The sequence below is a fragment of the Taurulus bubalis genome (assembly GCF_910589615.1).
Source record: "Taurulus bubalis genome assembly, chromosome: 2".
Taxonomy (NCBI): Eukaryota; Metazoa; Chordata; class Actinopteri; order Perciformes; family Cottidae; genus Taurulus; species Taurulus bubalis.
The window spans coordinates 45,165,792-45,178,107 of record NC_136590.1 but is presented as its reverse complement, the minus strand read 5'-3'; the positions used below and the strand labels follow the sequence as shown (position 1 = coordinate 45,178,107).

Here is a 12,316-nt window from a genome sequence, read left to right as displayed (position 1 = left end):
AACAGAAGCTGCCGCTAACAGAAGCTACTGCTAACAGAAGCTACTGCTAACAGAAGCTACTGCTAACAGAATCTACCGTTAGCAGAAGCTGCCGCTAACAGAAGCTACCGCTAACAGAATCCACTGCTAACAGAATATACCGTTAACAGAATCTACCGCTAACAGAATATACCGCTAACAGAAGCTACCGCTAACAGAAGCTACCGCTAACAGAATATACCGCTAACAGAAGCTACCACTAACAGAATATACCGCTAACAGAAGCTACCGCTAACAGAATCTACCGCTAACAGAATATACCGCTAACAGAAGCTACCGCTAACAGAAGCTACCGCTAACAGAACCTACCCTCTAACTGAGTCGCTGCATGTTTAATGCGGTGAACTGGTGAATTAATCAGGTTCCTAAACTGAAACCTGCAGAGACGAGGAGCAGATAACCAACCGGCTGTTTCCACTTTCTGCTTCTCCAGGATTCTGTGAAAGCTCTTCTTCCTACTTCTTTATTTTAAGAGGACCGTGGAGGATGTGGGGGCGCTTGAAACGCCTGCAGGGAGCAGATAAGACGGGTGGAGCTTCACGTCTAAACGGTCCGGAGTCGGGGATGTTGCACACGCTCCGCTCTGATTGGCCGGTTTATTTCCTCCGCTTGTCTTTTCCTGAGAGACGTGTTTGTATTTCTGAATTTTCCAGGAGCTTATTGAAGTGAAATCCTATTGAACGGAGAAGACGTTTTAGTTTGAAGTACTTTTACATCGTTGAGTTGAAGTACTCGTCTCCATTGTTGTCAATTGTATTTGTGACCTTTAACCCCGACGGAATACTTTGTGTTGTTTTTTAGGTTTTACACAACGTGACAATTTTGTGCGTTGATTTTTCGGCGCTGATCTTCTGCCTGTGATGATTCCATTGAAACCTTTTTATTTAAAAAGTGGCGCAACTGATGCAAATTTGCAATTGCTGTCGATATAAATCGCTTTGATTCAAAATATTATGAGCATATTAGTATTTATTAAGGGCCTTTTGTATTAAAACGTATATTTTACTTTGACAATGTAGTTTTTAATTACACTCTCTATAATTCCCAGAAGGTAGTTTCAATAATCACAATAAATAAAAATAAACACTTTCACTCCAGGGTCACATGATCGACAGATCGTAACCTGATTGGACGGATTTGAGCAACTATTTTTTAGGGGGATTTAAATGTAGTTTTTTTATTAAACAATGGATACTTTTATTGCATTATCTACCTGAATTAGTGAACAAAATCTGTTTTTTTTATAAACTTGTACAACTTGAAATGACCCACCTGGATATTTAGACAATTTAAATTCAGATTTACCCAAAATGAAACATTAAAATCAGCGGTATTCATTTCATAATTAGGTGAACAGTTTCTGCCTCGGTCATTCTGCACCTGCACCTTTTATGAATATGTTATTGCACACATTAAACTGAACACCTCTTCAGGTGACCTCGTGCTTCTCTCTCGTCATCTTGCATAATAATTCGTAGCGTCAGAGCTATTAAAAAAAGGCAATTCTTAGTCAGCGAGCTTAATGGATTGAACAGCAGCCTTTCTGACCCGGAGCTTTAAGAGAGGATCCAACATGGCCGCTGAAACATCCTCACTCTGAGACATGAAATCATTCCGTGGCTTTATGTCGTGGAGGAAGAGGATGAGCGTGAGCGGATCTATCGTTCCCTTCAGGAAACCAAAACATGGACATACTCCTACGACAATAACTTGACCTGTAAGCAGGCGAGGGTGGATCCAGTAACTGAAATGTCAAAAACGCACATCAAGAACTGGTAAAAAACAAAACGCAAAAAAACAGAATCAAGGGTTGTGTCCTCTGGTGTTCTGCGTCTGGAGCCAGAAGTTCCTCTGGAGAGGCGGCGGGCGGTGGAGCTTTAGAAGTGGAATACCTGCTGCTGGCCCTGGACTTTGGGGAAATCCTCTTTCTGCTTGCGGGCTTTGGGCCGCTCCAGGCTGCCCTGCTGCAGGTGTTTGAGCCGGGCGGCGACGGTGGGGCCCTTCATCGGCCCCGGAGAGTTACTGCTGTTCTGTGGGAGCCGACAGAGAGGGGGGCGTGAATTTAATCTGACTTATTTAACAATTACAGATGTGTGTGGAGAAAGGTAGGCTGAAAAACTTTTTCCCACATCTAAGGAATGTCTTCAGGTCGTGTGAAAACATTAACATATGGGCGCGACTCCTCTGGTTGTATAGAAGTCGATGCTTCATGTGTTAAAGCTGCATTCTCTCTCCTGACCATCAGGGCGCGACTCCTCTGGTTGTATAGAAGTGTGTGCTTCATGTATTAACACTGCATTCTCTCTCCTGACCACTAGGGGGCGACTCCTCTGGTTGTATAGAAGTCGATGCTTTATGTATTAACACTGCATTCTCTCTCCTGACCACTGGGGGGCGACTCCTCTGGTTGTATAGAAGTCGATGCTTCATGTGTTAAAGCTGCATTCTCCTGACCACCAGGGGGCGACTCCTCTGGTTGTATAGAAGTCGATGCTTCATGTGTTAAAGCTGCATTCTCCTGACCACCAGGGGGCGACTCCTCTGGTTGTATAGAAGTCGATGCTTCATGTGTTAAAGCTGCATTCTCTCTCCTAAGAGAGTCGGCAGCGGTGATGTTTGTGATGTTGTTGACGATAAAAAAAGACTAAAATGTGGTTTCATAGAATAAATAAAATTGCTAAATATATATTTTTTTCTTGACAAAGAAGAAGAGACAATTTTAAATATAAATATGTATTTTTGTTTTATCCATATCAGGTCGACAGCGGCACACTTTGATGCGGCAGGAGGACTAAATGAAGTTAAAGTGAACAACGTTAGAGCAGCAAAGACACCGACATCAGGGAGTTGACCAACTGGAACGCAGCTAGTTACCAGATCCCTAAAGTTTATTATTATTTGTATTATTAATTTAATTAAGAACGAATCCCTTTCTCACTGCCCTCTAGTGGACTAGCTATGTAAGCTATCATCAAGCATGTTCTGATGGAATGCCTATTTTCCTCGTACAGTTATAAACATGAAATGGTTTTGATAAAACTCTGATCTGAAAAACACACTGAATTGACAGTGTTTCACAATAAACATTTGTTATTGGCTAACTTATTTATTATTAGGTTAGTGTACGTTTTAAACGTTGTCGGGGAAGTCAAGTCGTTTTCTCCGCTCTTTTCAAAGCCACCCGTCTCCTTTGACAAAAAGATTATTTTTACCTTGCTGGTGCCTCCATCGGTTACTCAGTTTGTGTTATTGTGTGACTCAATAAAACAAATAAACTAACAATGTGTATTTTCAGTAGTAAAAAATATTCTAAACAGATCTTTTCGGTATCTAAAATGCATCCACAGCTTTGCTCCCTGACTGGTTATAACCTTATTTTTTATGAATTTCCTTAGTTTTTCTTGACACACCGACGCTACAACCAATGATTGTTTACATCTTGAGTGGTTTTCAAATGGGGGTCCGTGAGATTTAAAATGACCATCAATTCAAAAATCCTTTAAAAATAGTTGTTTAATAAAAATCAATCAAATATAAGTGTAAGTTCATGAACTGAATTGTATATATTCTGTATTAAATCAGACACTGGTAGCACAGCGCTAGGGTTAGGGGATAGGGTCTTTTTTTCAACCAAAAATGCTTTGCGCTGGTTAGCGGATAGCTATCACTGAAAAAAGGTTGAGACCCACTGGTCTACATCATCTGACTTCCTCCCTGGTTGGATTTCTTGACACTTTGTATTAGCGGTAGTGAAGGCTGCAGGGAGCAGGAAGCAGGAAGAGGGCAAAGGGCAAAGGGCCAGGCGAGGCAGCCGGAGAGGGCTGTGTTTAACTTTACCTTTCTGCCCAAGGACCCGAAGGTGCAGGGCGGGGCGGCGGCCTGCGGTCGGGCGCTGAACCGATTACTACAATCTTTTACAGGAGCTCTCTGAAATATCTTGGGTGGTGTGAGAGAGTGCGGCAGAGACATGTTATCACAGATCAGATCACAGATCGGCAGCATGAACCTCGGCCTGACCGGCGTACCTCCAGCTCCGCGATGATCCTCTCCTCGTCCTCGTCGTCATCGTCGTCGCGAACCGCCGACGCCGCGATCACGGGCGGGGTGGAGGCGGGGCGGGGCGCGTCGCAGGGGGTTCGCCTCAGCTTCACCAGAGTCTTAGGCATGTCGCCGTCTTCCTCCATCTGAGAGGGAAGACAAAGACGGTAAGCTCTGGAGAGCTGCATGGGTCTGCTATATATACACACACGTATAACCTTCAAAGCCACCGGACTCCATGGACAAAAAAACATAGATTTTACCGTTGGTGTTTTTTTAAAGGGTTAGTTCGGATGTAATGGAGAAGCAGCGATCAATTCTTCTGCTCCACTTATCTGGAACAAAGTCCCTGAAAGCTGCAGGTCTGCTGAGACCCTCAGAGACCCCCAAAGACACTAAGGGTCTTTGGGGGTCTTCTGCATCTCACTACTGCATTTTATTTCTTAAACCGCAACTTTTATCATTATTTCTTTCGCTTTTTAATGTTTTACTGACTGTTTTCAATGTTTAAATGAAAGTTCTTAGTTGTTTTAAAATCTTCTTTTCTTCTGCATTATGTGTTTTTGATGGTTTTATGTGAAGCACTTTGAATCTCCTTGTTGTTGAAATGTGCGTCACAAATAAACTTGCCTTGTCTTCAACAGCAACACAAAGAAACAGATGGACCAGCAGCTCCTAAAATGAGTGTTTTTGTCCATGAAGTCTGGTGGACGTGAGGCTTCAAGAGGTCACGATGACTCCGCCCACTTATTATGTTCAATCTATTATATTAACACACAGATCCACTAAAAAAAAACTACATTGATTTCTAATGTGCTTCTCCTTTGACAGAATAATGTCAGCAGCTTTTATTAATAAAAACTGAACCTTTCTGTGAACGAAAGATCTAATAAAGGGAGCCGCTTGACATTGTTCATTCAGGAAGGTGTTCAGCAGCGTGTTGAAGGATTCAGACTCACACAGAGAAGAGCGATCAGGAGGCTTTAGAGGCTTTAGAGGCTCAGCGGCGTGTTCACGCCTCAGAAACTAAACCTCCAAGCGGCCCTCCAGCCAACAGGACGCTCACTGAGCTGCACACCTGGGCAGCTTCCTCACGATGTGGTCAGAGTCCAACAATCACAGAGACCACGTCTCAAGCTGGAGCTGCATACCTCACATTAATGATGTTTATGTATAGTTATAATGTTAATAATGCTCATGAATAGTTATAATGTTAATGTATGGTTATAATGTAAATAATGCTAATGAATAGTTATAATGTTAATGTATAGTTATAATGTTAATAATGTGTGGTTCTAATGTTATTGTATAGTTATAATGTTAATAATGTATGGTTACAATGTTAATGTATAGTTATAATGTTAATGTATAGTTATAATGTTAATAATGTATGGTTATAATGTTAATGTATAGTTATAATGTTAATAATGTATGGTTATAATGTTATTGTATAGTTCTAATGTTATTGTATAGTTCTAATGTTAATAATGTATGGTTACAATGTTAATGTATAGTTATAATGTTAATGTATAGTTATAATGTTAATAATGTATGGTTATAATGTTAATGTATAGTTATAATGTTAATAATGTATGGTTATAATGTTAATAATGTTAATGTATAGTTATAATGTTAATGTATAGTTCAAATGTTAATAATGTTAATGTATAGTTAAAATGTCAATAATGTTAATGTATAGTTTTAATGTTAATGTATAGTTATAATGTTAATGTATAGTTATAATGTTAATAATGTATGGTTATAATGTTAATGTATAGTTATAATGTTAATAATGTATGGTTATAATGTTAATAATGTTAATGTATAGTTATAATGTTAATGTATAGTTCAAATGTTAATAATGTTAATGTATAGTTAAAATGTCAATAATGTTAATGTATAGTTTTAATGTTAATGTATAGTTACAATGTTAATGTATAGTTTTAATGTTAATAATGTTAATGTATAGTTACAATGTTAAGTTATAGTTATAATGTTAATGTATAGTTATAATGTTAATAATACTAATGTATAGTTATAATGTTAATAATGTTAATGTATGATTATAATGTTAATGTATAGTAATAATGTTATTGTATGGTTATAATGTTTATGTATTAGGTATAATGTTAATAATGTTAATGTAAAGTTATAATGTTAATGTTTGGTTACAATGCTAGTGTATTAGGTATAATGTTAATAAAGTTAATGTATGGTTATAATGTTAATGTATTAGGTATAATGTTAATAATGTTAATGTATAGTTATAATGTTAATAATGTGAATGTATAGTTATAATATTAATAATGTTAATGTATAGTTATAATGTTAAGTTTTTAGGTATAATGTTAATAATGTTAATGTATAGTTATAATGTTAATGTATAGTTGTAATGTTAATAATGTTAATGTATAGCTATAATGTTAATAATGTTAATGTATAGTTATAATGTTAATGTATTAGGTATAATGTTAATAATGTTAATGTAATAGTAATAATGTTACTGTAATAGTAATAATGTTGTTTGGATTAAGCAAATTGTGACAAACATTCTCTATTGCACGAGTAATAATCCTTTAGATACAGAACACACATAACAGTAGGGTTTCAGCCCGTGTGACCTTCATGTTCTTGGTGGTGACGATGACGTCTCCGGTGCGGCTGGTGGTGATGCCGTGTGCCGACGGGAAGCTCCGGCGAGGAGGAGGCGGCGGCGGAGACTTGGAGGGCTTCTCCGTGCGGTACCGGGTCACGTTGAGGTCCACTGTGGACACGAGGCAACGCGTGAGAAGATGTTTGTTTTCATTCCCCCATGAAGGAGATGGAGACAAAAGAGAGAGCACCCACCCGACCCGCGATGCGAACCCGCCCCCTCCATGCTGTTCAGCTTCTGGGCGGCCAGCTGCACTTTGCCGGGCTGCTGGTCCCCGCCGGGCGCGGTGGTGGCCGAGGAGGCGGAGCCGGCCGGGGCCCCGGTGCTCGCCGCCGCGCCGGAGGGCATCGGGATGTTGATCTGGGGCTTCGGGGGAACCGCCGGCTTGTTGATGTGGCGGGCGGCGAAGTCCAGGTCCGGGATGGCCTTCATCAGCTCGGCCTGGGTCTCCTCCAGCAGGCGGTTGATGTCCTGGGCGCTGAACTGGGTCAAACTGGCCCGCTTCTCCTCCCAGTCCCGCTCCGCCGCCTGACACAGACATATGGACTTATTATTATTATTATTATTATTATTATTATTGTTATTATTAAATTGTTTATTTTACTGGTACAACGTCATGTACCTGCTTTGTTTATATTGGTATTGCTTTAACTGTAAAGAGACTTTGAGCACCTTTTATTCAAAGTAATTGTATTATTATTATTATAAGACAAGGTAAGAAAAAAAAGGAATAATTAAAAAATAATCAGATAATAAAGGTATAATAAATAATAGGTAAAAATGTTTTTTTTTAAACTACAATATTTTATGAATATTTGTTTTTCACAGATTATTGATGATGCACATTGGATACTTTGGATTGATTTTGCACATAAATTAATACGGAATGTTTCAGTATTCTGGTTGTGCGGTCTGACAGCGGCAGGGAGGAAGGACCACCTTCACACCCCTCGAATTATTACTAGTACTATTATTGTTATTAATATTACGACAAAGCGTCTTGTAAAAAGACGTGTAAACGCCTTCAGATGTGATTTTTAACATAAGTGGACATATTTACAGTCGTGAATAATGTGCAATGATCCGATTACCAGTCGAACTTCGGCCGACACCGACTTGTCGCCGTGGCGCCGGCCTGGCAGCTCGTCCAGGACCCGGTTCCTGAAGCTCATGGCGGGCGGGACGTCCTGCTCGGGGCCCGAGGAGTCGGCGTCGCTCACGGACCTCCAGCCGCCGCTCAGGTCTCCGAGGCCGAGCGGAGGACTGCTCAGGACGTCCGGGTCCTCCGATCTCTTCACCGATTGGCCGCTGAGGTCCTCGGGGCCCTTCCACCCGCCCTCCGCCACTTGTCTGTACATATAGGAGGGATACAAGAGACTACAATACACACGGGACACCATGAAGGTCCTGCACTCTGTTGGAGCAGCAAGCTGCAGGAGAAACACGATCAAATACACTCAATCTGCTCAAACTCAATATCTGATTATCAATTATCTTTTGTCATCATTTATTATTTTTAAAATAGCAGAAAATAGTGAAAAATGACTAATTCCCAGAGTGACGAATTGATTTATTCTTCTTCAATACAGCATGATGTTCATTTAGTAAATTATAGTCATTTAGAGTCAAATAGACCATAAAGCAGGGGACGCTTTAGGGCGGGGCTTCAAGGTGATTGACAGGTCGACACCAGAGACGTAAGTGTGTGACTTTGAAAAGCTGACGTCAAATATTTGGTCATATTTGTAAATGTATTAACTGATTATTTGGTAGTTATTTCGGCTGAGCTGCTCGTCACTCTCTCGCCCTTCACTCTCTCGCCCTTCACTCTCTCACCCTTCACTCTCTCACCCTTCACTCTCTCGCCCTTCACTCTCTCGCCCTTCACTCTCTCACCCTTCACTCTCTCGCCCTTCACTCTCTCACCCTTCACTCTCTCGCCCTTCACTCTCTCACCCTTCACTCTCTCGCCCTTCACTCTCTCACCCTTCACTCTCTCGCCCTTCACTCTCTCGCCCTTCACTCTCTCACCCTTCACTCTCTCGCCCTTCACTCTCTCACCCTTCACTCTCTCACCCTTCACTCTCTCACCCTTCACTCTCTCGCCCTTCACTCTCTCGCCCTTCACTCTCTCACCCTTCACTCTCTCGCCCTTCACTCTCTCGCCCTTCACTCTCTCGCCCTTCACTCTCTCGCCCTTCACTCTCTCGCCCTTCACTCTCTCGCCTTCTTTGTTAGACTCACAGCTAGCAGAGCATTTTAGCATCATCTTCACTGACGATTGATTTGATTGATTAATTTTGTCCTCAACTCAAAGATATTCATTTAAATGTCACAAAAGATGAGAAAAAAAGAGTAAAATATTTAACCCTTTAAAAACAGGGTGTGAAAACCCCCTGCGCCTATTATCAGACAAAAAACAACGACATATTATCTCCAACCACATCGTTGTTTACCTTCATTTAATTTGCTACAATACCACAACCCTTGAGAGAAGAGACATCTGGTGTGAAACATCATTCAAGTCACCGTTAAGTTTAAGTGTTTACGTAAACTCCATTTTTTAACCGAACGACACATGTTTTTGGCTGAAACTCCTTTGAACACCCACATGCTGTGCTCTACTATGATTTATGCTGCATATTCCGATTATTTGGGTCCTAATCTTTCCAAAAAGCTGTCTTATTATTATATATGTGGACTGTTGTTAGGGCACCATGATACAGTTTGAGGAGGCATTTTTGGGAGATCTTGCTCACATCGTGCTGGATGTTTATAGTTATGATCAAAATATCTTTTAAAAGTGATTTTTTTGCAGATACACATTTTTTTCCCCAAGACTTTGCTGAACAAATACATACAATAAACACAAGTATTGGAATTAATTTGGGGTTTCTACGGCGACTCAAACACAAGGGAAACGAAAAAAAGGTCTAGAGCCGAAGCTTTTTCTTTTTTAATATTTTCTTTCTCATCAAACCGCGTAACATAACTTCACAATAATGAAGGCGGATGAGGAGCATAACTAATTGACAGCTTTGAAGCATCGGGGTCATTCTGTGTTGAAACAACCGAGTGTGAGCTTTGAACACAGGAGAAGTGTGTCTCGTGGCCCCGGACCCCGCTTTGAACAACGGGTGCGTTGGATACGCGTACCTGCGCAGCGTGCTGAGCGCGTCGGTCATGGTGTTGCAGCGCTTCAGCAGCGCGTCCAGCCGGTGAGGCTCCTCCCTCAGGAACTTCACGGCCTCCACCTCCACCCGCAGAACCACCCGCATCTTACTCTGCAGGCCGGGGAACTGGTCTGGAGGGGAGGGGGTGGGGGGGGTAGGGGGGAGAAGGGGGGGAGGGGGAAACCGTCAGGAGGGGGGAGACAGATGTCAAAATAAACTGTGTGTGTGTTCAAGGTGATGAAGGAGCAACAGCGAGGCTCATTAATGTGTTTATAATGGAGCTCTATGGACACACACACACACACTCACACACACATACACGCAGGCATGAACACGCACGCACACTCGCACACACACACACACACACACACACACACACATACACGCACACACACACATGTACACACGCAAATCTTGCTCACGCACACACACACACGCACGCATACACGCAGGCATGAACACGCACACACACACACACACACACACACATGCATCTTACTCTGCAGGCCGGGGAACTGGTCTGGAGGGAGAAACCGTCAGGAGGGGGCGGCAAGGTAAAGGTGACACACTCACAGAAATATTTAGGCCTAATAAGTAAGATTTATGGATTTTTATTACATATAAAATGTCCATTCATTTGGAATACATAGTTTTAACATACTAATAAACGTAATGTGATGTATATTCCTTAGTCGAACATGAATTAAACAAGTAAAATCTATGTAAAAACACCAATAAATCCAATGTGTTGGGACACATTGGATTAATGCATTTACCATAAATAACTCTGTGTTTCAAATTCATAACCAGGAAGGTCTATGTATTCTTTTTGTTTGATATTCATAATAATCAGGTTTACGCAATAAACTCAATTGACTTCAAATGCATTAAATGTATGTACTTTTTATTAATTAACCCAATTTATTTTAAAATTGATATTCCCATATTTAAAAATGTGTTTTTTCATTAACAATAACTAGCGTACAATACATTAAAAAAAGAATAGTCAGACAACCATTTCTCACATTTACTATTTATTGGCATGTGGGTATTGTACAAACAGCAGCACAGCCAGAGCTCATACATCCATGTTGTGTGCAAACACATCATAAAAAATAAGATGCCCTACTTACCATTGAGGTGAAGAAAGTGCTCTATTAAAGAATGTAACGTTTCTTTGACAAACTTTCCAAGCTTTGAGATGAACACACCATGCTCTTGTAAAGTATGACGGTCGTGTAAAAGTGGCTCCAATACTTTACCGTAGCCATATACCTTTACATCATCACTCTTGCACAAAACAGTCAAATACATTGAAGAGAGTGCTGAATGAGAGCCTGGTGGTAAGTTATAATATATATATATATAAACCACACAATTGATGCTTCTTTCGTGAGGTGCCCAGGGGATTACACAGCTCAAAGTCATCAATGTATAAGCTTAAACAAATGTTTAACTCATCACCTGACAGGAGAGTGTTTTCCTTAAAGTACACCGTCCCTTATAGAGCAATACTGCTGGTTCTCAAGGTGCTCTGTATTACTTCCCTGTGTTCTGTGGCTATTGATGACACTATTTAACACTACAGTACAGCCAAGTAACTGCTGCAAAGACTGCAATATGAGGATGTATTGAACGGTCCTGCTCTTTTTGTGGTCCAGAATAAACTCCAGTGGCTCAACAACACTGAACAATTCCTTCAAGTACTCCTTCCTCTTATGAGCTGTTTCCTATTGCCTTCACCAACGGATTAGATTTACACAGTAAATCATCTAGTTCCTGAATAATTAAGCCATCAGCTTCTAGGTTTTTGTTTTTGAAGAATTGCGTAAGACTGCTACAAGTTACAGGCACAGACACTGTACTTAACACACAGCGTAGTTCATCAAGCAATTCATCGATTGCTGTAGATGGAACAGAATAAATGCTTTCCAACTTCAATTAAATTGAAGCGATTTTTTTCTCTACCACTTTTGGACGTCCTCAGGTGTCAACATCACTATCTGCATCTGACAGAGTAAAGCCATGTAAGTCTTCAGAAGGTGAGGAGGGCCCATCATCTACAGGACTGACTGATGCTTTAGACTGAGCAGTGACTTTAACAACACCTGCCTTACAACCTTTTAGAATGTGGGGATTATGTTTCCGATTTTCATGCGAGTTAAATGTACCATATACGTTTGTCTGAAATATACATCCTTCAAACATACAAGTTATGGTCTCATACTGCTTAAGATATATATCTATATATATATATATATATATATATATATATATATATATATATATATGTATATATATATATGTATATATATATATATATATATATATATATATATATATATATATATATATATATGACATGTGAACGTAGTTAACTGAACATGTTGCTAGTTTCCTGTGTGTTTGATAT

General features: G+C 40.4%; 1 protein-coding gene across 1 annotated transcript in view; it reads right to left on the bottom strand.

The window, feature by feature from the left end:
- Positions 1 to 1,916: 1,916 nt before the first annotated feature.
- Positions 1,917 to 12,316, bottom strand: part of srcin1b (SRC kinase signaling inhibitor 1b) — a gene marked incomplete at both ends in the record, with an annotated part of 78,215 nt that continues 67,815 nt past the window's right edge. Inside the window, 6 exons of the mRNA XM_079237062.1 lie at positions 1,917 to 2,069; positions 4,065 to 4,223; positions 6,699 to 6,841; positions 6,925 to 7,258; positions 7,822 to 8,107; positions 9,887 to 10,034. Of these exons, the coding sequence (XP_079093188.1) occupies positions 1,917 to 2,069; positions 4,065 to 4,223; positions 6,699 to 6,841; positions 6,925 to 7,258; positions 7,822 to 8,107; positions 9,887 to 10,034 (1,223 nt within the window). The remainder of the gene's footprint in view (positions 2,070 to 4,064; positions 4,224 to 6,698; positions 6,842 to 6,924; positions 7,259 to 7,821; positions 8,108 to 9,886; positions 10,035 to 12,316) is intronic.